This window comes from Anolis sagrei, chromosome X, assembly GCF_037176765.1.
Source record: "Anolis sagrei isolate rAnoSag1 chromosome X, rAnoSag1.mat, whole genome shotgun sequence".
NCBI lineage: Eukaryota > Metazoa > Chordata > Lepidosauria > Squamata > Dactyloidae > Anolis > Anolis sagrei.
The window spans coordinates 3,177,336-3,204,812 of record NC_090034.1 but is presented as its reverse complement, the minus strand read 5'-3'; the positions used below and the strand labels follow the sequence as shown (position 1 = coordinate 3,204,812).

At 42.5% G+C, this 27,477-nt stretch overlaps 1 protein-coding gene across 1 annotated transcript in view; it reads right to left on the bottom strand.

Moving 5' to 3' along the window:
- The window catches only part of LOC132780023 (Golgi to ER traffic protein 4 homolog), a 41,754-nt gene that overhangs the window by 13,497 nt on the left and 780 nt on the right, over window positions 1–27,477 (bottom strand). The window contains exons 2-4 of the mRNA XM_067473633.1: window positions 10,209–10,287; window positions 4,162–4,243; window positions 1,751–1,900 (exon numbers count right to left, since the gene is read on the bottom strand). Of these exons, the coding sequence (XP_067329734.1) occupies window positions 1,751–1,900; window positions 4,162–4,243; window positions 10,209–10,287 (311 nt within the window). The remainder of the gene's footprint in view (window positions 1–1,750; window positions 1,901–4,161; window positions 4,244–10,208; window positions 10,288–27,477) is intronic.

The following is a 27,477-nucleotide window of genomic DNA, read 5'->3' as shown; positions in this document are numbered from 1 at the left end:
CGAATCCGGGGAGCAAGGTGAGCTCCTGCTGTTAGCCCCAGCTTCTGCAGTTCAAAAGCATGCAAATGTGAGTAGATCGATAGGTGTTGCTTCTGCGGGAAGGAAAGGGCGCTCCATGCAGTCATGCTGGCCACATGACCTTGGAGGTGTCTATGGACAAAGCCGGCTCTTTGGCCTAGAAATGGAGATGAGCTCCAGAGTCCCAGAGTCGGACACGACTGGGCTTAATGTCATGGGAAAACCTTTACCCTTACTATAATATAATATAATATAATAATAATATAATATAGTACACAACAGGACTTAATGTCAGGAGAAAACCTTTTCCTTTACTATAATATAATATAGTAATAATATATATATATAATTGTAATATAATATAGTAATAATATATATAATTATAATATAATATAATATAGTAATAATATAATATAGTACACAACAGGGCTTAATGTCAGGGGAAAACCTTTATTATAATATAATATAATATAATATAATATAATATAATATAATATAATATAATAATATAATAATAATATAATATAGTACACGACTGGGCTTAATGTCAGGTGAAAACCTTTACCTTTACTATAATAATATAATATAATATAATATAATATAATATAATATAATATAGTAATAATATATATAATTGTAATATAATATAGTAATAATATATATAATTATAATATAATATAGTAATAATATAATATAGTACACGACTGGGCGTAATGTCAGGTGAAAACCTTTACCTTTACTATAATATAATATAATATAATATAATATAATATAATATAATATATATAATTGTAATATAATATAGTAATAATATAATATAGTACACAACTGGGCTTAATGTCAGGGGAAAACCTTTATTATAATATAATATAATATAATATAATATAATATAATATAATATAATATAATATAATATAATATAGTAATAATATATATAATTATAATATAATGTAATAAAGTAATAATATAATATAGTACATGACTGGGATTAATGTCAGGGGAAAATCTTTACCTAAAATCTTAATAAACTCGCTACTTCATCTTTCTCATTTTTGTTTAGGAATATGAACATGCAAATTGCATATACAATATTTCAGAAGGCAGCAAAGAACCATCTCCCAAAAATCTTTGATTACATTATAATAATACTAAATAATAATAAATATTTGTTTGTATCCCGCCGTATCTCCCCGAAGGGACTCAGGGCGGATTTCAACCACAAAAAAAGGCAAACATTCAATGCCTAAATACACCAACAAATGTGCTGTGATCTGTCCTGAGTCCCCTTTGGGGTGAGAAGGGTGGAATATAAATACTCATAAATAAATAAATATTTGAGTTATATTTGAAGACTGATACACTGGGACAGGGTTCACGGCAAGGGCAAAATGGCTCAGACACCTAAAAGGAAATCCCTCGCAGAGAGATGTGTCTGCCCCTGCGTCTGCCAAATTTCTAATTTATCTCTCTGGTGTGTTCCATCCTGGATTTAAAAATAAAAGGCAGGCACCAAACCCATGCTAATCCAAGTGTCATAATCCCCTGCAATGGGGGGGGGGGGGGGTTAAGTGGCGCAGTTTCTGCACCTTTCGTTCCGGCCTTTCCAGGAACGAAGAGAGTCAAGTAAGACATTCAGACGATGCTCCAAAGGGATATTTTAGGCACACCTAGACACACCTTTGGGATTTTTCACTCATGATCTAATAACTATTCAAGGCCAAAGTTTTCCTACCTTTCCACAACGTGATGGCTAGCAACTGGTGCAATTTCGGATGCCCGAGTTTTCCGGACCCTCCGCTGGACCACTTCAGTGCCCTGGACACAAAGGCCACTCTTTCCGGGGAATTCGGGTCCATCAGGCTGAACACTTTCGCCAGGTTCTCTAGAAGCAACCACAAAGGGTCGGCACTTAACGGCAACGTTCACAGCAACAGCAGCCTTTTCGGTCCGAAAATAGCAGCACTGTCAAGGTTACCAAGACACGTTACACAAGGCCTGGGCATACTTGGGCCCTCCCTCCAGGTGTTTTGTGTTGGGGTTCAATCCCACACTGGCCAAGTCCCAAGTCCTCAATGAGGAGAAGGGACAGAGAGTTTCATCTATGCTGATGATTGTGCCATTACCGCACAAGCAGGGAGCTTTGAGATGGTAGAACAGAAGCTTTCCAAAGCTCTAGGTGCTCTTACTGCCTACTACAGGGAAAACCAGCTGATCCCCAACCCATCCAAAACACAGACATGTGCCTTTCATCTCAAGAACAGACAAGCATCCCAATCTCTGAGGATGACCTGGGAAGGAATCCCACTGGAGCATTGCAGCGCACCCAAGTACCTGGGAGGAGTCACTCTGGACCGTGTTCCGACCTACAAGAAGCACTGCCTGAACATCAAGTGAAAAGTGGCTGCTAGAAACAATATCATATGAAAGCTGACTGGCACAACCTGGGGATCACAACCAGATACAGTGAAGACATCTGCCCTTGTGCTGTGCTACTCTGCTGCTGAGTATGCATGCCCAGTGTGGAACACATCTCACCACACTAAAACAGTGGATGTGGCTCTTAATGAGACATGCCGCATTATCACGGGGTGTCCGCGCCCCACACCACTGGAGAAATGACACTGCTTAGCCGGTATTGCACCACCTGACATCTGCCGGGAAGTAGCAGCCAATAGTGAAAGGACCAAGGCAGAGACATCTCCGGCCCATCCCCTGTTTGGGTATCAGCCAGCACGTCAATGACTTAAATCAAGACATAGTTTTCTAAGATCTACAGAGACACTCGCTGGAACACCTCAGCAAGTGAGAGTCCAAAAGTGGCAGGCTCACCCCCAGGCCCTTCCCCCAAGGAAGGGGCCTGACATGTTGACTCTTAGCTGCAATACTGTGTCCAGAGGAAGAGGGCGACTCAAAGGGTCAAGGGCCTGGAGAACAAGCCCTATGAGGAGCGGCTGAAAGAGCTCAGCATGTTTGGCCTGAAGAAGAGAAGGCTGAGAGGAGACAGGATGAGGGCCATGTGTAGCCCTTCAGCAGTGGAACCCTCTGCCCCGGAGGGAGTGTGGTGGAGGCTCCTTCTTTGGAAGCTTTTAAATAACAGAGGCTGGATGGCCATCTGTCAGGGGTGCTTTGAATGCAATTTTCCTGCTTCTTGGCAAATTGGGGTTGGACTTGATGGCCCATGAGGTCCCTTCCAACTGTAGAATTCTATGATTCTATGACTAGGAACAGTTGGGATACAGGTGGAAGGTGGTCACAGTCAGGGTTACCCCTCTATTCCACTTTGGTTAGACCACACCTGGAATATTATGTCCAATTCTGAGCACCACAATTTTAAAAAGGTGGAATGTGTCCAGAGGAGGGCGACTAAAATGATCAAGGGTCTGGATAACAAGCCCTATGAGGAGCGGCTGAAAGACCTCAGGAGACATGATCACCATGTATCAATATGGGAGGGGAAGTCCTAGGGAGGAGGGAGCCAGCTTCCTTTCTGCTTCCCTGGAGACTAGGACGCAATGGAACAATGGCTTCAAACTACAAGAGAGGAGATTCCACCTGAACATGAGGAAGAACTTCCTGACTGTGAGAGCCGTTCAGCAGTGGAACTCTCTGCCCCGGAGTGAGTGTGGTGGAGGCTCCTTCTATGGAAGCTTTTAAACACAGGCCGGATAGCCATCTGTCAGGGGTGCTTTGAATGCAATATTCCTGCTTCTTGGCAAATTGGGGTTGGACTGGATGGCCCATGAGGTCTCTTCCAACTCTAGGATTCTATGATTCTAGGATTCTATACCCACGTCTGCTACAAATCCACAACAGATCTCAGATTCCTAGGAGGCAGAAAGCGGAATGAAAAGGACGGCCATCGCTTTCACGGGCTCTTTGTGAGATTCCAAAAGCAACTGCCCAGCTGCTCTTGAAAGCAGAATCATGAGCCAAGTAAAGACTTTCTGTATATATTTCAGATTTCAATATTAATGTCAAAAATACGTAGTGTGATTTTACATAGGATTTGTGTTGATCAAAACTGACCTAACCCACAAAAGAAGGGATACAGCAAGGAAAAAGAATCCAAGTACACAATACTGTGGTCCACACATCAGGACGCTAGGCAAAGAACGACAGAAGACATATGGAGGGATCTCTCACCTAGCAGCTCATCTGTAACTTTTGCATCTGATTTCTCCAGGGACTCTAGAACTAGCATGGACAGGTCAGCAGCGCTGTTTTGCTAGAAAACACAGAAAAGACAGTGAGTACATACAACTAAGCAACAAAACTACAAATATGGGAAACGGAATGAGGATGCACATCTCTGACCTTTACCACAATGCCAGTCATTGAGCTACTGACAACTGGCACTGCTCGTTCACTTCTGTTGTCTTCCCGCTACATGGCAGTGATACCAACTTTTCCCCATGAAATTTTCCTGCGAGAGCTACGTGCCTTGTAACCTCACTTTCTGGATATCCCTCGTACAGCGCGAACTTCGCACTTAGAGGGAAACAGAAAGAGGATACTCAACTCTAACCTGCACCACAATATCAGTCGATGAGCTACTGACGACTGGCACTGCTCATTCGCTTCTGCTGGCTTCCCGCTACCAACTTCCCCCATGAAATTTTCCCGTGAGAGCTACGTGCCTTGTAACCTCACTTTCCGGATATCCCTCGTATAGCACGAACTTCGCACTTAGAGGGAAACAGAATGAGGATACTCAACTCTAACCTGCACCACAATATCAGTCGACGAGCTACTGACGACTGGCACTGCTCATTCGCTTCTGCTGGCTTCCCGCTACCAACTTCCCCCATGAAATTTTCCCGCGAGAGCTACGTGCCTTGTAACCTCACTTTCCGGATATCCCTCGTACAGCGCGAACTTCGCACTTAGAGGGAAACAGAATGAGGATACTCAACTCTAACCTGCACCACAATATCAGTCGACGAGCTACTGACGACTGGCACTGCTCATTCGCTTCTGCTGGCTTCCCGCTACCAACTTCCCCCATGAAATTTTCCCGCGAGAGCCTTGTAACCTCACTTTCCGGATATCCCTCGTACAGCGCAAACTTCAGACTTGGAGGGAAACAGAATGAGGACACTCAACTCTAACCTGCACCACAATATCAGTTAATGAGCTACTGACGACTGGCACTGCTCGTTCGCTTCTGCTGGCTTCCCGCTACCAACTTCCCCCAGGAAATTTTCCCGCGAGAGCCTTGTAACCTCACTTTCCGGATATCCCTCGTACAGCGCAAACTTCGAACTTGGAGGGAAACAGAATGAGGACACTCAACTCTAACCTGCACCACAATGCCAGTCGATGAGCTACTGACGACTGGCACTGCTCGTTCGCTTCTGCTGGCTTCCCGCTACCAACTTCCCCCATAAAATTTTCCCGCAAGAGCTATGTGTCTTGTAACCTCACTTTCCGGATATCCCTCGTATAGCACGAACTTCGCACTTAGAGGGAAATGGAATGAGGATACTGAACTGTAACTTGCACCACAAAGCCAGTCATTCAGCTACTGACGACTGGCACTGCTCATTCGCTTCTGCTGGCTTCCCGCTACCAACTTCCCCCATAAAATTTTCCCGCAAGAGCTATGTGTCTTGTAACCTCACTTTCCGGATATCCCTCGTATAGCACGAACTTCGCACTTAGAGGGAAATGGAATTAGGATACTCAACTCTAACCTGCACCACAATGCTAGTCGATGAGCTACTGACGACTGGCACTGCTCATTCGCTTCTGCTGGATTCCCGCTACCAACTTCCCCCATGAAATTTTCCCGCGAGAGCTACATGCCTTGTAACCTCACTTTCCGGATATCCCTCGTACAGCGCGAACTTCGCACTTAGAGGGAAACAGAATGAGGATACTCAACTCTAACCTGCACCACAATATCAGTCGACGAGCTACTGACGACTGGCACTGCTCATTCGCTTCTGCTGGCTTCCCGCTACCAACTTCCCCCATGAAATTTTCCCGTGAGAGCTACGTGCCTTGTAACCTCACTTTCCGGATATCCCTCGTACAGCGCGAACTTCGCACTTAGAGGGAAACAGAATGAGGATACTCAACTCTAACCTGCACCACAATATCAGTCGACGAGCTACTGACGACTGGCACTGCTCATTCGCTTCTGCTGGCTTCCCGCTACCAACTTCCCCCATGAAATTTTCCCGCGAGAGCCTTGTAACCTCACTTTCCGGATATCCCTCGTACAGCGCAAACTTCAGACTTGGAGGGAAACAGAATGAGGACACTCAACTCTAACCTGCACCACAATATCAGTTAATGAGCTACTGACGACTGGCACTGCTCATTCGCTTCTGCTGGCTTCCCGCTACCAACTTCCCCCAGGAAATTTTCCCGCGAGAGCCTTGTAACCTCACTTTCCGGATATCCCTCGTACAGCGCAAACTTCGAACTTGGAGGGAAACAGAATGAGGACACTCAACTCTAACCTGCACCACAATGCCAGTCGATGAGCTACTGACGACTGGCACTGCTCGTTCGCTTCTGCTGGCTTCCCGCTACCAACTTCCCCCATAAAATTTTCCCGCAAGAGCTATGTGTCTTGTAACCTCACTTTCCGGATATCCCTCGTATAGCACGAACTTCGCACTTAGAGGGAAATGGAATGAGGATACTGAACTGTAACTTGCACCACAAAGCCAGTCATTCAACTACTGACGACTGGCACTGCTCATTCGCTTCTGCTGGCTTCCCGCTACCAACTTCCCTCATAAAATTTTCCCGCAAGAGCTATGTGTCTTGTAACCTCACTTTCCGGATATCCCTCGTATAGCACGAACTTCGCACTTAGAGGGAAATGGAATGAGGATACTGAACTGTAACTTGCACCACAAAGCCAGTCATTCAGCTACTGACGACTGGCACTGCTCATTCGCTTCTGCTGGCTTCCCGCTACCAACTTCCCCCATAAAATTTTCCCGCAAGAGCTATGTGTCTTGTAACCTCACTTTCCGGATATCCCTCGTATAGCACGAACTTCGCACTTAGAGGGAAATGGAATTAGGATACTCAACTCTAACCTGCACCACAATGCTAGTCGATGAGCTACTGATGACTGGCACTGCTCATTCGCTTCTGCTGGATTCCCGCTACCAACTTCCCCCATGAAATTTTCCCGCGAGAGCTACATGCCTTGTAACCTCACTTTCCGGATATCCCTCGTACAGCGCGAACTTCGCACTTAGAGGGAAACAGAATGAGGATACTCAACTCTAACCTGCACCACAATGCCAGTCATTGAGCTACTGACGACTGGCACTGCTCATTCGCTTCTGCTGGCTTCCCGCTACCAACTTCCCCCATGAAATTTTCCCGTGAGAGCTACGTGCCTTGTAACCTCACTTTCCAGATATCCCTCGTACAGTGCGAACTTCACACTTAGAGGGAAACAGAATGAGGATACTCAACTCTAACCTGCACCACAATACCAGTCGATGAGCTACTGACGACTGGCACTGCTCGTTCGCTTCTGCTGGCTTCCCGCTACCAACTTCCCCCATGAAATTTTCCCGTGAGAGCTACGTGCCTTGTAACCTCACTTTCCGGATATCCCTCGTATAGCACGAACTTCGCACTTAGAGGGAAACAGAATGAGGATACTCAACTCTAACCTGCACCACAATGCCAGTTGATGAGCTACTGACGACTGGCACTGCTCATTCGCTTCTGCTGGCTTCCCGCTACCAACTTCCCCCATGAAATTTTCCCGCGAGAGCTACGTGCCTTGTAACTTCACTTTCCAGATATCCCTCGTATAGCACGAACTTCGCACTTAGAGGGAAACAGAATGAGGATACTCAACTCTAACCTGCACCACAATGTCAGTTGATGAGCTACTGACGACTGGCACTGCTCATTCGCTTCTGCTGGCTTCCCGCTACCAACTTCCCCCATGAAATTTTCCCGCGAGAGCTACGTGCCTTGTAACTTCACTTTCCAGATATCCCTCGTACAGAGCGAACTTCGCACTTAGAGGGAAACAGAATGAGGACGCTCAACTCTAACCTGCACCACAATGCCAGTCATTGAGCTACTGACGACTGGCACTGCTCATTCGCTTCTGCTGGCTTCCCGCTACCAACTTCCCCCATGAAATTTTCCCGTGAGAGCTACGTGCCTTGTAACCTCACTTTCCGGATATCCCTCGTACAGCGCGAACTTCGGACTTAGAGGGAAACAGAATGAGGACGCTCAACTCTAACCTGCACCACAATGCCAGTCGATGAGCTATTGACGACTGGCACTGCTCGTTCGCTTCCACTGGATTCCCGCTATACAGCAGTGATACCAACTTTCCCTGTGAAAATTTCCCGTGAGAGATATGTGCGTTGTAACCTTATTTTCCGGATAACCCTCGTATTATACTGTGTTTTTATTTGCAATTCATGAGATTTAGTTTGCAATTGTACCGTATGGTTCTGTGCTTTCTTATTCCACCGTCTCTCTCTGTGTGTACATATGCCAAGACATATTTCAGTTTGGCAAACCCATTTTTGCTTGTTTTATTGTAAAGCACCATATACACTTGATGATACCAAATAATAAATAAATAGGGTTGTTGTAGTTTTTTCGGGCTATATGGCCATGGTCTAGAGGCATTCTCTCCTGACGTTTTGCCTGCATCTATGGCAAGCATCCTCAGAGGTATGCTTGCCATAGATGCAGGCAAAACGTCAGGAGAGAATGCCTGTAGACCATGGCCTTATAGCCCGAAAAAACTACAACAACCCAGTGATTCCAGCCATGAAAGCCTTCGACAATAAATAAATAAATAAATAAATACATAATAAACAATAATAATTACACGCTTGGGAAATGTTCGGCTTGTGATTTTGTGATACGAAATCCAGCATATATATTTCATTTGCTGTGACATACTGTGGTATTGTGCCAGTAAAATAAATAAATAAATAAATAAATAAATAAATAAAACGCTTGGGAAGTGTTCGACATCGTTTTGTGTCAGTAAAATTATTATTATTATTATTAATAATAATAATAATAATTAGACACTTGGGAAGTGTTCAACTTGTGATTTTGTGATATGAAATCCAGCATATATATTTCATTTGCTGTGACATACTGTGGTTTTGTGTCAGTAAAATTAATAATAATAATAATAATAATAATAATAATATGCTTGGGAAGAGTTTGCATTGTGATTTTGTGAAACAAAATCCAGCATTTAGAGCTTGTTTGCTGTGACATACTGTGTTTTGAGTCAATAAAATAAATAAATAAATAAATAAATAAATAATAATAATATAATTAGATGCTTGAGAAGGGTTCGATTAAATCATAATAATAATAATAATAAGATGCTTGGGAAGTGTTCGACTTGTGATTTTGTGATACGAAATCCAGCATTTAGAGGTTGTTTGCTGTGACATACTGTGGTTTTGTGTCAGTAAAACAAATAATAATAATAAACAATAATAATTAGACGCTTGGGAAGTGTTCGACTTGTGATTTTGTGGTACGAAATCCAGCATATATATCTCGTTTGCTGTGACATACAGTGGTTTTGTGTAAGTAAAATAATAAATAAATAAATAATAATAATTAGACGCTTGGGAAGTGTTCGACTTGTGATTTTGTAATACAAAATCCAGCATATAGATCTCGTTTGCTGTGACATACTATGGTTTTTTTGTCAGTAAAATAATTAATAATAATAATAATAATTAGACGCTTGGGAAGTGTTCAACTTGTGATTTTGTGATACGAAATCCAGCATATATATTTCATTTGCTGTGACATGTAGTGGTTTTGTGACAGTAAAATAAATAATAATAATAATTATTATTATTAGACGTTTGGGAAGTGTTCGACTTATGAATTTGTGATACGAAATCCAGCATATATATCTTGTTTGCTGTGACATATTGTTGTTTTGTGTCAGTAAAATAAATAAATAATTAATAATAATAATAATAATTTGCTATGACATACTGTGCTTTTGTGTCAGTAAAATAATAATAATAATAAGACGCTTGGGAAGAGTTCGACTTGTGATTTTGTGATACAAAATCCAGCATTTAGAGCTCGTTTGCTCTGACATACTGTGGTTTTGTGTTAGTAAAATTAATAATAATAATAATAATAATAATAATAATAATATAACCTTTGCATAGTTTTTAAACAGATCTTACTTGATTGTGGCTGAAGAACAACAGGGCCCCCGAATACATGAGTTCTCTTGCTTCTGCATGTTTCCCTTGTGACATGTACCTGTGGATTTTAAAACAAAATCACAAAATCAGAGTGAAACATATCCAGAATGTGGACGCATGATGAGACAAGCTTTCAAGAGCCTGAGTGGTTTGTGGTGCAAAATAACGTGATCTTTGGGACTGAAAGAGTCATGGCGCAAAGGAATAGCTGAATAAACAAACAAAATCTATAGAAAGTACTCATGCACAAAATCTGAAGAATCCAACCTATAGATCGTCCCTGACATTTAGTAACCAAACCAGTATATTGATCCATTTGACTGGGAAACAGCAACTATATTCAAACTGCAACTTGCTCCCTTCCTACGGAGGCCACTACAAGCATCCATCCCTCATCTGGACCTAATCCCATTTCCCTACATCGAGTTGCATTTGCTCAACTCACCCAACCTGTTGTTTCTGCACGCACCCGGAGTCACGATTTTGCAAGCGTGACTCGTGGGGACGAGAGACAGGACCTTCTCAGTGGTGGCCCCTCAGCTGTAGTGGGATTAGATTGGCCCCTTCCCTCCTATCATTTCGTAAACAAGTGAAAGCTTTGGGAGCAAGCATTTGGCCCAGAATAATTATCTGTGCAATACAGTTGGATTTGACCCTGGATTGATTAATATGGTTATTTGATTATCTGGCTTTGGATCAATGCACAATAATTGCCTAATGTTTACATATGTTTTGTCGAAGGCTTTCATGGCCGGAATCACCGGGTTGTTGTAGGTTTTCCGGGCTATATGGCCATGTTCTAGAGGCATTTTCTCCTGACGTTTCGCCTGCATCTCTGGCAAGCATCCTCAGAGGTAGTGAGGTCTGTTGGAAGTAGGAAAATGGGTTTATATATCTGTGGAATGACCATAGAATCATAGAATCATAGAGTTGGAAGAGACCTCCTGGGCCATCCAGTCCAACCCCATTCTGCCAAGAAGCAGGAATATTGAATTCAAATCACCCCTGACAGATGGCCATCCAGCCTCTGCTTAAAAGCTTCCAAAGAAGGAGCCTCCACCACACTCCCTCTGGGGCAGAGAGTTCCACTGCTGAACGGCTCTCACAGTCAGGAAGTTCTTCCTAATGTTCAGATGGAATCAGGATGGACCAGGGTGGGACGTTTACATATGTTGTTTTAATGTTGTTTTAAATCAGTGTCCCTCCACCTTCCAAATGCCGTGACTCCTTAATACAGTTCCTCATGTGGGGGTGACCCCCAACCATAACATCGTGAGTGGATGCTATCCTTGAAGTGACTGGCTTGACTTTGAAGGAGCTGGGGGTGGCCACGGCCCAAAGGGAGCTCTGGCCTGAGCTGGTCCAGGAGCGCACCAAGAGGTGGAAGCGACTAAACAAATCAACAACAACAACAACAACATGTAATGTAAATGTTTGTGTTGCAGGATGTATTTTCAACACTGGACCAAATTTTGCACAAATACCCGATACGCTCAAATTTGAATACTGATGGGGTTGTGGGGGGATGGATCTTGTCATTTGGGGGTTGTAGTTGATGGGATTTATAGATGAGCTCCCACTATCAGCTCCAGCTCCCGATGCGGGGACATGACAGAAGCCTCCCACAGGATGATAAAAACATCAAAACATCTGGGCGTTCCCTGGGCAACGTCCTTGCAGACAGCCAATTCTCTCACACCAGGAACAACTCGCAGTTTCTCAATTCACTCCTGACATGGAAAAAAAATAACATTTGGGAGTTGTAGTTGCTGGGATTTATAGTTCACCTAAAGTCTAAGAGCATTCTAAACCCCACCAACGATGGAATTGAACCAAACATGGCACACAGAACTCCCATGACGAACAGAAAATACTGGAAGGGTTTGGTGGGCATTGATCTTGAGTTTGGGAGTTGTAGTTCACCTACATCCAAAGAGCATGGTGGTCTCAAACAACAACAAGAACAACAACAACAATAATAATACTTTATTTATACCATGTCACCATCTCCCCAAGGGGACTCGGGCAGCTTACATGAGGCCAAATCCAACAATACAGCAATGCAAATGAATAATAATAAATAAAATAAAATAATGAGGCCAAGCCCAACAATACAGCAAAGCAAATAAACAACATACAATGCCAATAAAATATAAAAATAGAATACAAGAAACAATATAAATAAGCAATGATGGATCTGGACCAAACTTGGCACAAATACTCAATATGCCCAAATGTGAACATTGGTGGAGTTTGGGGAAAATAGACCTTGACATTTGGGGGTTGTAGTTGCTGGGATTTATAGTTCACCTACAGTCAAAGAGCATTCTGAACTCCACCAATGATGGAATTGAACCAGACTTGGCACACAGAACTCCCATGACCAACAGAAAACACTAGAAGGGTTTGGTGGGCATTGACCTTGAGTTTGGGAGTTGTAGTTCACCTACATCCAGAGAGCACTGTGGACTCAAACAATGAAGGATCTAGACCAAACTTGACACGAATACTCAATATGCCCAATACTCAATATGCCCAAATGTGAACATTGGAGTTTGGGGAAAATAGACCTTGACCTTTGGGAGTTATAGTTGCTGGGATTTATAGTTCACCTACAATCAAAGAACATTCTGAACTCCACCAATGATGGAATTGAGCCAATCTTGGCGCACAGAACTCTCATGACCAACAGAAAATATTAGAAGGGTTTGCTGGACATTGACCTTGAGTTTTGGAGATGTGGTTCATCTACAGTCAGAGAGCACTGTGGACTCAAACTATTATTGATCTGGACCAAACTTGGTACTAATACTGAATATGCTCAAATGTGAACTGGTGGAGTTTGGGGGAAATAGAACTTGACATTTGGAAGTTGTAGTTGCTGAGATTTATAGTTCACCTACAATCAAAGAGCATTCTGAATCCCACCAACGATAGAATTGGGCTAAACTTCCCACACAGAACTCCCATGACCAACAGAAAATATTGTGTTTTCTGATGGTCTTTGGCACCCTCCCCCCTAAGGGGTCCCGACCCCCAGGTTGAGAAACGCTGAACTAAGTCTACAAGAGCAAAACGGACAGCAATCTCCTAAAGCAGACAAGAGCACGAGGCCCGGAGGCTGCTCCCTTGAAGCCCTAAAGCTTCAAGGGAGCAGCCTCTGGGCCTTGTGCTCTTGCTTTCTTGCACTAGAGCTCCCTCTGGCACTCCCTCTTAACTCAAACCAACCCAGGCCAAGCAATGGTTTTTAACTCAATGCACTCTTAAGTTGGGGCGCTCGTAAGCCGAGGTTCCATTGAACAATTCCTGGTATGCTTCATAACTGATTCGACTAGATCAGGGTCCTGGAAGTTTCAATCTGGCAACATGAGTCCCCTTCGGGGTGAGAAGGGCGGCATATAAATGTCACAAATAAATATATATAATAAAAGTCAGTGTTTGTATGCGGAGGACGGTGTATGTGGCAGCTTTCTGATTGGCTGCCAATTTCACAGGCCACTGTGACCAGCACAGGTGACGGACCTAGACCAAACTTGGCACACATAACCCCCATGACCCCCTTTGGGTCCTGGGGAGGTTTGGGGGAGGACGGACAAGAGATGATGGGATTTGTAGTACTTTCAAACCCATCAGTTCTCACAGACCACTGTGGCCCCCAATGAAGACTGATTAAGACCAAACTTGGCCCACAGAGCCCCCATGACTCACTCTACATCCTACTGCAGCTTGGAGGATAGCTGACCATGGATGATGGGACTTGAAGTACCTCCACTCACTTCCCGAGACCGCTTAGACCCTCAGCCAATGACAAATCAAAACCAAACTTGGCACAAATAACACCCATGACCTTTTTTTTCGTCCTGGTGAGGGTTGGAGGAGGACGGACAATGGATGATGGGATTTGTAGTACTTTCCCACCTCTTTTGTTTCCACAGACTACTGTGGCCCCCAAAAGACCGATAAAGACCAAACTTGGCACACTGAGCCCTCATAACCCACTCTACAGCCTACTGCAGTTTGGAGGAGGGTGGACCATGGATGATAGCACTTGCGACCCTCATCCAATGACCAATAAAGACCAAACTTGGCACACAGAGCCCCCATGACCCACTCTACATCCTGCTGCAGTTTGGAGGAGGGTGGACCATGGATGATGGGACTTGCGACCCTCATCCAATGACCAATAAAGACCAAACTTGATACACAGAGCCCCCATGACCCACTCTACATCCTGCTGGAATTTGGAGGAGGGTGGACCATGGATGATGGCATTTGCAACTCTCACCCAATGACCAATAAAGACCAAACTTGGCACACAGAGCCACCATGACCCACTCTACATCCTGCTGCAGTTTAGAGGAGGGTGGACCATGGATGATGGCACTTGCAACCCTCATCCAATGACCAATAAAAACCAAACTTGGCACACAGAGCCACCATGACCCACTCTACATCCTGCTGCAGTTTGGAGGAGGGTGGACCATGGATGATGGCACTTGCGACCCTCATCCAATGACCAATAAAGACCAAGCTTGGCACACAGAGCCGCCATGACCCACTCTACATCCTGCTGCAGTTTGGAGGAGGGTGGACCATAGATTATGGCACTTGCAACCCTCATCCAGTGACCAATAAAGACCAAACTTGGCATAGAGAACCCCCATTACCCATTACCCACTTTCTCTAATAACCCAGGCACCACCAGGTCCCCAAGCTAGTAATAAATAAAATAAACATCTGGACAGCTGGATGGTTTCCATACCATCCTGGTTGCTAGGATGGTATTGACAGCAGAACGGTCCTCCAGAGCCAGCTTCAGTCTCAAAGAAAGGGCGGCATATGGCAAAGCAGCAGTTAAACACCCGCCGATAGCGACAGCCACAGTAAATCTGGATAGACATCAAAAGAACAGATGGCAACACAGTTTGGTCCTTCTCTGTCAGGATGCCCGAAAAGCAAACGACTGCAGTGCTGCCCTTGCCATAAGGAGCCAACATCTCAATGGGTGCCATGTACAAACATCGCAAATGGGACAGAAATAGCACGAGATAAGGACAAAACCGCACAGACGAAGCATGCAGATGTCAGGTGTTAGCCTGTCTGTCAAAACTACTACCTGGACACACCCCAGGAGAGGCTCTGGAATGGGTCTTGCCACACACAAACTGCATAGTCCTTGTGTTGCAATCATACATATTTCAAGGTATTGCGTGTTTACGACAGAACACCTGACTTCAGAGCAGACCCGCAAAACCTGTAGCTCTCCAGGCATTTTGGACATCAACATAGCCACAAAATTAGCTTAAAATGTCATTTTAGAGATCATCAAAATGTCTAAAACATTTCTAAAAACTGGATTTGTTTAGGAAATGCTATCACAGTTCTCTTCACTGCTTCATCATAATTTGGATTGTGGTTATGAGTAAAGACAATGAATCACCCCTCAATGTTCTGACTTACTGGCAGAGTTTTGGCACCCATTCACAACTTGTAAGAGGTACCTTATATACTCGAGGATAAGCTGACCTGAATATAAGCCTACACACCTAATTTTGCCACAAAATAACTGGGAAAACATATTGATTATTATCATTATTACCTCTATATATATTTGAATATAAGCTGACCCAAATATAAGCTGGAGCACCTAATTTTGCCACAAAAACTGGGAAAACATATTGATTATTATCATTATTATCTCTCTATATATTTGAATATAAGCTGACCCGAATATAAGCTGGGGCTCCTAATATTGCCACAAAAAACTGGGAAAATGTATTGATTCGAGTCCAAGCCGAGGGTGGGAAATGCAGCAGCTCCTGGTCAATTTCAAAATAAAAATATATACGACTAAAATTACATTAATTGAGGCTTCTGTAGGTTCCATGTTTTTGAATATTTACATGACTGTAATTTAAGATAAATCTCTCCAACACTGATTAATCCATTTTTCTAACCTTCTTTGTTGTAAATGTGCTTATGTATCCTTCCAATAATAATAAACATAATAAATGTAATAATAATAACAAATAGAGTAAAATAATAAATGTAATAACAATAACAGAGAAAAATAATAGAGAAAAATAATAAATGCATTAATATCAATAATAAATAGAGCAAAATAATGAATGTAATCAAAATAATAATAACAGAGTAAATTAATAAATAACTTTGACTCGAGTATAATAATGTAAATGTAATAGTAATAGAGAAAAAGAGTAAATGTAATAGCAGTGTAAAATAATGAATGTAATAAAAATGATAATAAGAGTACAATAAATGTAACAATAGAGTAAAATAATGAATGTAATAATAATAAATAGAGTAAAATAAATGAAATAATAACAATAAATAGAGTAAAATAATAAATGCAATAAAATAAAAATAATATAGTAGAATAATGTAAATGTAATCATAATAGAGTAAAATAAATGTAATAACAATAATAAATAGATAAAAATAATAAATGTAATAAAAATAATAACAGAGTAAAATAATAAATAACTTTGACTCAAATAAAATAATGTAAAAGTAATAATAATAATAAGAAGAAGAAGAGAAAAATAGAAATTATAATAATAGTAGTGTTAAATAATGAATGCAATAAAATAAGTAAAATAATAAATGTAACAATAGAGTAAAATAATGAATGTAATAATAATAAATAGAGTAAAATAAATGTAATAACAATAGAGAAAATAATAAATGTAATAAATAGAGCAAAATAATAAATGCAAAAAATAAAAATAATAGAGTAAAATAATGTAAATGTATAATAATAATAACAGAGTAAAATAATGAATGCACTAATAATAATAATAGAGTAAAATAAATGTAATAATAACAATAATGGAGTAAAATGATAAATGTAATAATAGAGTAAAATAATAAATGCAAAAAATAAAAACAGAGTAAAATAATGTAAATGTAATAATAATAATAATAGATTAAAATAATGAATAATAACAATCATAAACAGAGTAAAATAATAAATGCAATAAAAATAAAAATAATAGAGAAAAATAATGTAAATGTAATAATAATAATAATAATAAATAGAGTAAAATAATAAATGTAATAATAGAGTAAAATAATAAATGCAAAAAATAAAAATAGAGTAAAATAATGTAATAATAATAATAACAGAGTAAAATAATAAATGTAATAATAATAGCAATAACTGAGTAAAATAGTAAATAACTTTGACTTGAGTATAAGTTAAGGGGGGCTTTTTCAGCCTAAGAAAAGGGCTGAAAAACTCAGCTTATACTCAAGTATATACAGTACATACCTCTGAACTGTGGGATATGAGATCAGACTCTGATATCAAATGGATAGGACAAACAACACACTCAAAGCTATTCTAATGCAATTAATGATATTGCAAGGTCACCCTAATGAAAAAGCCAGACCTGTTATAGTTGGCACGCTCACAAAGGCCTGGGTTAATATTCCTACTTGCTTACGCGTAACAGTAGTGTTAAAGCACAAATGACATCTGCAACAGGGAGCAGGTCTTTCATCCACAGCCTTGCCTCTAGCCCAGGCCTGGGCCAACTTGGGCCCTCCAGGTGTTTTGGACTTCAACTCCCACAATTCCTAACAGCCTACCGGCTGTTAGGAATTGTGGGAGTTGAAGTCCAAAAACACCTGGAGGGCCCAAGTTGGCCCAGGCCTGCTCTAGACTATGCTATTGCAAACACATTCCTGGGGAGATGTCATTCCTCCTTCTTTGGCTGCAAGATATGAGAAAGCAATAAAAATCCACACCCAATGACTCAATGCTGAGTCCCTTCTCCCACGTGTTGCTTAGCACAAGGTTTCTTTTCATCTTCTAGATCAGGGCAGACTAATAAGGACAGTTGTTGTTGAGTTGTTGTGTGTTTTCCAGCCTGTATGGCCAAGTTCCAGAAGCATTCTCTCCTGACATTTCGCCTGCATCTATGGCAAGCATCCTCAGAGGTTGTGAGGTCAAAATAATAATAATAATAATACTAATAATAATAATAATAATAATATAACAACAACAATAGTAACTTTGGGTTGTTGTAGGTTTTTGTGAGGTCACAATAATAATAATAATAATAATATAACAACAACAACAACAACAACAATAGTAACTTTGGGTTGTTGTAGGTTTTTGTGAGGTCACAATAATAATAATATAACAACAACAACAACAACAGTAACTTTGGGTTGTTGTAGGTTTTTGTGAGGTCACAATAATAATAATAATAATAATAATAATAATAATAATAATAATAATATAACAACAAAAACAATAGTAACTTTGGGTTGTTGTAGGTTTTTGTGAGTTCACAATAATAATAATAATAATATAACAACAGCAACAACAACAACAGTAACTTTGGGTTGTTGTAGGTTTTTGTGAGGTCACAATAATAATAATAATAATAATAATAATAATAATAATAATAATATAACAACAACAACAACAATAGTAACTTTGGGTTGTTGTAGGTTTTTGTGAGTTCACAATAATAATAATAATATAACAACAGCAACAACAACAACAGTAACTTTGGGTTGTTGTAGGTTTTTGTGAGGTCACAATAATAATAATAATAATAATAATATAACAACAACAACAACAATAGTAACTTTGGGTTGTTGTAGGTTTTTGTGAGGTCACAATAATAATAATAATAATAATAATAATAATAATAATATAACAACAACAACAATAGTAACTTTGGGTTGTTGTAGGTTTTTGTGAGGTCACAATAATAATAATAATAATAATAATAACAACAATAATAATTTTGGGTAGTTGTAGGTTTTTCCGGGCTATATGGCCATGTTCTAGAGGCATTCTCTCCTGACGTTTCACCTGCATCTATGGCAAGCATCCTCAGAGGTAGTGAGGCCTGTTGGAACTAGGAAAAAGAGTTTATATATTTGTGGAATGACTGGGGTGGGACAAAGAACTCTTGTCTGTTGGAGCTAGTTCTGAAATTTTCAACTGAACGCATTGATTAGCATTTGATGGCCTGGCAGTGCCTGGGGCAATCTTTCAACAGAAAGGAGGAAACCATGGAAATGAACAAAATCTGGCTACCAGTATTTAAAAACTCTAAAATCACAACAGCAAAACAACAGAGAGGAAACAATCGGGGACAGCTAATCGCCTCTCAACAAAATATTGCCCCAGGCACTGCCAGGCCATCAAATGCTAATCAAGGTGGTCAGTTGAAACATTCACACCTAGCTCCAGCAGACAAGAGTCCTTTGTCCCACCCTGGTCATTCCACAGATATATAAACCCATTTTCCTAGTTCCAACAGACCTCACTACCTCTGAGGATGCTTGCCATAGATGCAGGCAAAATGTCAGGAGAGAATGCCTCTAGGCCATGGCCATATAGCCCGAAAAAACGTACAACAACCCAAAATTATTATTATTATTGTTATTATTATTATTGTGACCTCACAAAAACCTACAATAACCCAAAGTTACTATTGTTGTTGTTGTTATATTATTATTATTATTATTATTATTATTATTATTATTTTGACCTCACAACCTCTTGAGGATGCCTGCCATAAATGCAGGTGAAATGTCAGGAAAGAATGCTTCTGGAACATGGCCATATAGCCCGAAAAAACTTACAACAACCCAAAATTATTATTATTGTTATTATTATTATTATTGTGACCTCACAAAAACCTACAACAACCCAAAGTTGTTATATTATTATTATTATTTTGACCTCACAACCTCTTGAGGATGCCTGTCATAGCTGCAGGTGAAACGTCAGGAGAGAATGCCTCTAGAACATGGCCCATATAGCCCAAAAAAACCTACAACAACCCAGTGATTCCAGCCATGAAAGCCTTCAACAATACAATAACAACCTTATTTATACCCCACCACCATCTCCCCAAAGGGGACTCGGAGCGGCTTACATGAGGCCAAGCCCAGCGATACATTGCAGCAACATAAAATATAAACAACAAAATAACATCACAATAAAATAAATAAACCAATCAAGGAAAATAAACAGTGCAAAATCTCAGAAGGTGTTGTTGGGGGACACCTGTTCAACCCCACAACCATTGTCTTGTGGGGTTCCTCAGGGCTCAATATTGTCTCCCATGTTGTTTAACATCTACATGAAGCCGCTGGGGGAGATCATCCGGAGTTTCGGGGTACGGTGTCATCTGTACGCGGATGATGCCCAACTCTGTCACTCCTTTCCACCTGCTACTAAGGAGGCTGTCCAGGTCCTGAACCGGTGCTTGGCTGCTGTGACGGTCTGGATGGGGGCGAACAAATTGAAATTGAATCCAGACAAGACAGAGGTCCTCCTGGTCAGTCATAAGGCCGAACAGGGCATAGGGTTACAGCCTGTGTTGGATGGGGTCACACTCCCCCTGAAGACGCAGGTTCGCAGCTTGGGTGTGACCCTGGATTCATCGCTGAGCCTGGAACCCCAGGTTTCGGCGGTGACCAGGGGAGCATTTGCACAGCTAAAGCTTGTGCGCCAGCTGCGCCCGTACCTTGGGAAGTCTGACTTGGCCACGGTAACCACGCTCTGGTTACATCCCGTTTAGACTACTGCAACGCTCTCTACGTGGGGTTGCCTTTGAAGACAGCTCGGAAGCTCCAACTAGTCCAACGCTCGGCAGCCATGATTTTAACAGGAGCGGAGCGCAGGGAGCATACAACCCCCCTGTTGCGCCAACTCCACTGGCTACCGATCTGCTACCGGGCTGAATTCAAAGTGCTGGCGTTGGCCTTTAAAGCCCTAAACGGTTCCGGCCCAAGCTACCTATCTGACCGCATCTCTGCCTATGAACCCACCAGGACTTTGAGATCTTCCGGGGAGACCCTGCTCTCGATCCCGCCTGCTTCTCAAGCTCGGCTGGCGGGGACGAGAGAGAGGGCCTTCTCGGTGGTGGCTCCTCGGCTGTGGAACGCCCTTCCTACGGACATTAGACTAGCACTATCTCTAATGGTATTCCGCAAAAAGGTGAAGACCTGGATGTTTGTGCAGGCGTTTGAGTAATTTAGTGCAATCTGGTAATGGAATATAGGAATGGAACAATGGACGACGAACCTGGACTACGCTTGGATGATGAGAAGATTGGGTACGGTTGTATTTTGTAATAATTGTGCATTGTAATTGCTTATTGGTTGTTGTTCATTCGTTCAGTCGTCTCCGACTCTTCGTGACCTCATGGACCAGCCCACGCCAGAGCTCCCTGTCGGCCGTTACCACCCCCAGCTCTCTCAAGGTCAGTCCAGTCACTTCAAGGATGCCATCCATCCATCTTGCCCTTGCGCTTATTGGTAATTTATGGATAATGTGTTAAGTCAATTGTTATAGGTTGTATGGAACCACTGCTGTTTCTACTGTTTTTACTGTTTGTGAACCGCCGTGAGTCGCCTTCGGGCTTGAGATACAGCCGTATAGAAGCAAAGTAAATAAATAAATAATAAATAAATAAAATAACATAATAACACAACCTCTGAGGATGCCTGCCATAGATGCAGGCAAAACATCAGGAGAGAATGCTTCTGTAACATGGCGAGACAGCCCGGAAAACACACAACAACCCAGTGAGCACACCACTTCCCTGCTTCGTCAGCTCCACTGGCTACCGGTCCACTTCCGAGCACAATTCGAAGTGCTGGTCTTGACCTATAAAGCCCTGTACGGTTCTGGTCCAGTTTACTTGTCCAAACGTATCTCCCTCTATGACCCACCTCAGAGTTTCCGATCGTCGGGTGAGGCCCTGCTCTTGATCTCGCCACCCTCGCAAACGCAATTGGCGGAAATGAGGGACAGGGCCTTCTCAGTGGTGGCCCCCCATCTGTGGAATGAACTCCTTCTCTCCTCTCCTTCAGGAAAAAACTCAAGTCTTGGCTTTGGGACCAAGCATTTGGGCAGCTGGCTGAGCAACAACTGTAAAGACTCATGAGAATTGTCAATTAAGAGACCTTGGATTGGAACTCTGGACTATGATTTGGATTTGCGGACTCAGACTTGGTTTATTCATTTATTGGGTTGTTGTAGGTTTTTTCGGGCTATATGGCCATTTCTAGAGGCATTCTCTCCTGACGTTTCGCCTGCATCTTTGGCAAACATCCTCAGAGGTTGCGAAGACCTCACTGTCTCTGAGGATGCAAATAAAGAAAGAAGCAAACAGATCACAAAGTTTGCAAGCTTGGTAGTTGATTAAATGTCCTTTGACCAGTCTCTGGCCACTTGGAGTGCCTCTGGTGTTGCCGCAAGGAGGTCCTCCCTTGTGCATGTAGCAGGGCTCAGGCTGCATTGCAGCAGGTGGTCAGTGGTTTGCTCTTCTCCGCACTCGCATGTCGTGGATTCCACTTTGTGGCCCATTTCTTGAGGTTGGCTCTGCATCTCGTGGTGCCAGAGCGCAGTCTGTTCAGCGCCTTCCAAGTCGCCCCATCTTCCGTGTGTCCAGGGGGGAAGTCTCTCATTTGGAATCACCCATGGATTGAGGTCCTGGATTTGAGCCTGCCACGTTTGGATTCTCGCTTGCTGGGGTGTTCCAGTGAGTGTCTCTGTAGATCTTAGAAAACTACTTCTTGATTTAAGTCATTGACGTGCTGGCTGATACCCAAACAGGGGATGAGCTGGAGATGTCTCTGCCTTGGTCCTTTCACTATTGGCTGCTACTTCCTGGCGGATATCAGGTGGTGCAATACCAGCTAAGCAGTGCAACTTCTCCAGTGGTGTAGGGCACAGACACCCCGTGATAATATGGCTTGTCTCATTCAGAGCCACATCCTCTGTTTTAGCGTGGTGAGATGTGTTCCACACTGGGCATGCATACTCAGCAGCAGAGTAGCATAGCGCAAGGGCAGATGTCTTCACTGTGTCTGGTTGTGATCCCCAGGTTGTGCCAGTCAGCTTTCGTATGATATTGTTTCTAGCACCCACTTTTTGCTTGATATTCAGGCAGTATCTGGCCACTTGGAGTGCCTCTGGTGTTGCCGCAAGGAGGTCCTCCATGATGCATGTGGCAGGACTCAGGTTGCATTGCAGCAGGTGGTCTGTAGTTTGCTCTTCTCCACACTCGCATGTTGTGGATTCCACTTTGTAGCCCCATTTCTTAATGTTGGCTCTGCATCTCGTGGTGCCAGAGTGCAGTCTGTTCAGTACCTTCCAAGTCGCCCAGTCTTCTGTGTGCCCAGGGGCAAGTCTCTCCTTTGGTATCAGCCATTGATTGAGGTTCTGGGTTTGAGCCTGCCACTTTTGGACTCTCGCTTGCTGGGGTGTTCCAGCGAGTGTCTCTGTAGATCTTAGAAAACTATTTCTTGATTTAAGTCGTTGATGTGCTGGCTGATACCCAAACAAGGGATGAGCTGGAGATATCTCTGCCTTGGTCCTTTCATTATTGGTACGTACTGGAAGATGCTGAATGTCTACAGACTGAGGAATACTTGCTCTCCAACGCAAATCTTGAGCACTCTCAGGCTAGAGTGAATTTGTTCCCAGACTTTAGGCTCGCAAAAGTGTGGATAGCATTGTGGTTGTTGTCCCTAACTGACCTGAAGCGAACAGGCAAAGGCTAGTGAGGTGGCCTACATTCTGCTTAAAGAGATGGCCTCTTCCACTGCAGACATGTATGATCTTTAAGGTCAGCCGTGCGCATCTTATTGACTGTTCTAAGTTTAATGCAGATTACAAAAGAGCATGCAAGCAGGGTTCTCTATGGAGGTGCACGACAGCTATCCCAATTACAAAGTGCTAGCTGTCACAACACACTGGCATCTTGGACTCGTCTGATTCACAGACATGAAGTAAACATTTGTATGCAGGGCTTTATTTTAGCAGGTTGTGTTAATAATAATAATAAAACTTTATAAATAATAAGTTTCTTTATTATTATTATTGTTGTTGTTGTTGTTGTTAGTTGTATTACTGTATACTGTATATACTCGAGTATAAACCTGGTTTTTCAGCCTCCTTTTTTAGGCTGAAAAAGCTCCCCTCGGCTTATACTCGAGTCAAGGTTATTTATTATTTTACTCTGTTATTAGTATTATTTTTATTTCATGTAGTATTTTACTCTTATCATTATTACATTTACAGTATTTTGCCCTATTATTGTATTTAATACTCTATTTATTATTTATTTATTTACTATTTATTCTGCCCTATTATTATTATTACATTTAATACTCTATTTATTATTGTTATTGCATTTCCATTATTTTATCTATTATTATTACATTTACAGTATTCTGCCCTATTATAATTATTACATTTAATACTCTATTTATAATTGTTTCTGTTATTGCATTTTTAATTTTACTCTATTATTACTGTTATTATTGCATTTCCATTATTTCACTCTATTATTATTGCATTTACAGTATTTTGCCCTATTATTATTATTACATTTAATACTCTATTTACTATTGTTATTGCATTTATTTTTTTACTCTATTATTACTGTTATTATTGCATTTCCATTATTTCACTCTATTATTATTACATTTACAGTATTTTGCCCTATTATTATTAGATGTAATACTCTATTAGTGTTATTGCATTTATTATTTTACTCTATTATTACTGTTATTATTGCATTTCCATTATTTTACTCTATTATTATTATTACATTTATTATTTTTCTCTCTTTATTAAGGATACATAAGTGCATTTACACTAAAGAAGGTTAGAATAATGATTTAATCGGAGTTGGAAAGTCTTATCTGAAATGGCACCTTAATGTCAATATTCAAAAACATTAGTTAATGTAATTTTATTGGCCCATAGTGGATGCATTTCCCACTCTCGGCTTATACTTGAGTTGATACGTTTTCCCAGTATTTTTGTAGTAAAATTGGGTGCCTCGGCTTATATTCGGGTCGGCTTACGCTTGAGAATATACGGTATATAAATCTGTTGCTATGTATTGTCGAAGGCTTTCATGTCTGGAATCAATAGGTTCTTGTGGGGTTTTTCGGGCTATATGGCCATTTTCTAGAGGCATTTTCTACTGATGTTTCGCCTGCATCTATGGCAAGCATCCTCAGAGGTAGCGAGGTCTGTTGGAACTAGGACAGTGGGTTTATATATCTGTGGAATGACCAGGGTGGGACAAAGGACTCTTGTCTGCTGGAGCTAGGTGTGAATGTTTCAACTGACCACCTTTAGTGTATTGTCGAAGGCTTTCATGGCTGGAATCACTAGGTTCTTGTGGGTTTTTTCGGGCTATATGGCCATGTTCTAGAGGCATTTCTCCTGACGTTTCGCCTCCATCTATGGCAAGCATCCTCACCTTGATTAGCATTTGAAGGCCTGGCTGAGCCTGGGAGAATCTTTTGTTGAGAAGTGTTAAGCTGTGCTTGGTTGTTACATAGGGACCACCAAAGGCAGCCGCATTGCCCAAACACGAATCAAGGACCATGAAAGGCACTGCAGACTCCTTCAACCTGAGAAATCAGCCATAGCAGAGCACCCGAGGAACCAGCCTGGACACAGCACATTATTTGAGAACACAGAAATGCTGGACCACTCCAACAACCACCATGTCAGACTACACAGAGAAGCCATTGAGATCCACAAGAAGCATGTGGACAATTTCAACAGAAAGGAAGAAACCATGAAAATGAAGAAAATCTGGCTACCAGTATTAAAAAACTCTAAAATTACAACAGCAAAACAGCAGAGAGGAAACAGGGTCCTTATAAGGGCCCGAGACTGCGAGGAATGCTGGGAGTTGGAGTCCAAAACACCAGGAGGGCCCAGCTTGGTCTAAACACCTGCAGGGCCCAGTTTCACCCAGGACTGGTGTAGACCCATATAAGGAATGTGAGGAATGCTGGGAGTTGGAGTCCAAAACACCTGCAGGGTCCTTATAAGGGCCTGAGGCTGCGAGGAATGCTGGGAGTTGGAGTCCAAAACACCAGGAGGGCCCAGCTTGGTCTAAACACCTGCAGGGCCCAGTTTCACCCAGGACTGGTGTAGACCCATATAAGGAATGTGAGGAATGCTGGGAGTTGGAGTCCAAAACACCTGCAGGGTCCTTATAAGGGCCTGAGGCTGCGAGGAATGCTGGGAGTTGGAGTCCAAAACACCAGGAGGGCCCAGCTTGGTCTAAACACCTGCAGGGCCCAGTTTCACCCAGGACTGGTGTAGACCCATATAAGGAATGTGAGGAATGCTGGGAGTTGGAGTCCAAAACACCTGCAGGGTCCTTATAAGGGCCTGAGGCTGCGAGGAATGCTGGGAGTTGGAGTCCAAAACACCTGGAGGGCCCAGCTTGGTCTAAACACCTGCAGGGCCCAGTTTCACCCAGGACTGGTGTAGACCCATATAAGGAATGTGAGGAATGCTGGGAGTTGGAGTCCAAAACACCTGCAGGGTCCTTATAAGGGCCTGAGGCTGCGAGGAATGCTGGGAGTTGGAGTCCAAAACACCTGGAGGGCCCAGCTTGGTCTAAACACCTGCAGGGCCCAGTTTCACCCAGGACTGGTGTAGACCCATATAAGGAATGTGAGGAATGCTGGGAGTTGGAGTCCAAAACACCTGCAGGGTCCTTATAAGGGCCTGAGGCTGCGAGGAATGCTGGGAGTTGGAGTCCAAAACACCAGGAGGGCCCAGCTTGGTCTAAACACCTGCAGGGCCCAGTTTCACCCAGGACTGGTGTAGACCCATATAAGGAATGTGAGGAATGCTGGGAGTTGGAGTCCAAAACACCTGCAGGGTCCTTATAAGGGCCTGAGGCTGCGAGGAATGCTGGGAGTTGGAGTCCAAAACACCTGGAGGGCCCAGCTTGGTCTAAACACCTGCAGGGCCCAGTTTCACCCAGGACTGGTGTAGACCCATATAAGGAATGTGAGGAATGCTGGGAGTTGGAGTCCAAAACACCTGCAGGGTCCTTATAAGGGCCTGAGGCTGCGAGGAATGCTGGGAGTTGGAGTCCAAAACACCTGGAGGGCCCAGCTTGGTCTAAACACCTGCAGGGCCCAGTTTCACCCAGGACTGGTGTAGACACATATAAGGAATGTGAGGAATGCTGGGAGTTGGAGTCCAAAACACCTGCAGGGTCCTTATAAGGGCCTGAGGCTGCGAGGAATGCTGGGAGTTGGAGTCCAAAACACCTGGAGGGCCCAGCTTGGTCTAAACACCTGCAGGGCCCAGTTTCACCCAGGACTGGTGTAGACCCATATAAGGAATGTGAGGAATGCTGGGAGTTGGAGTCCAAAACACCTGCAGGGTCCTTATAAGGGCCTGAGGCTGCGA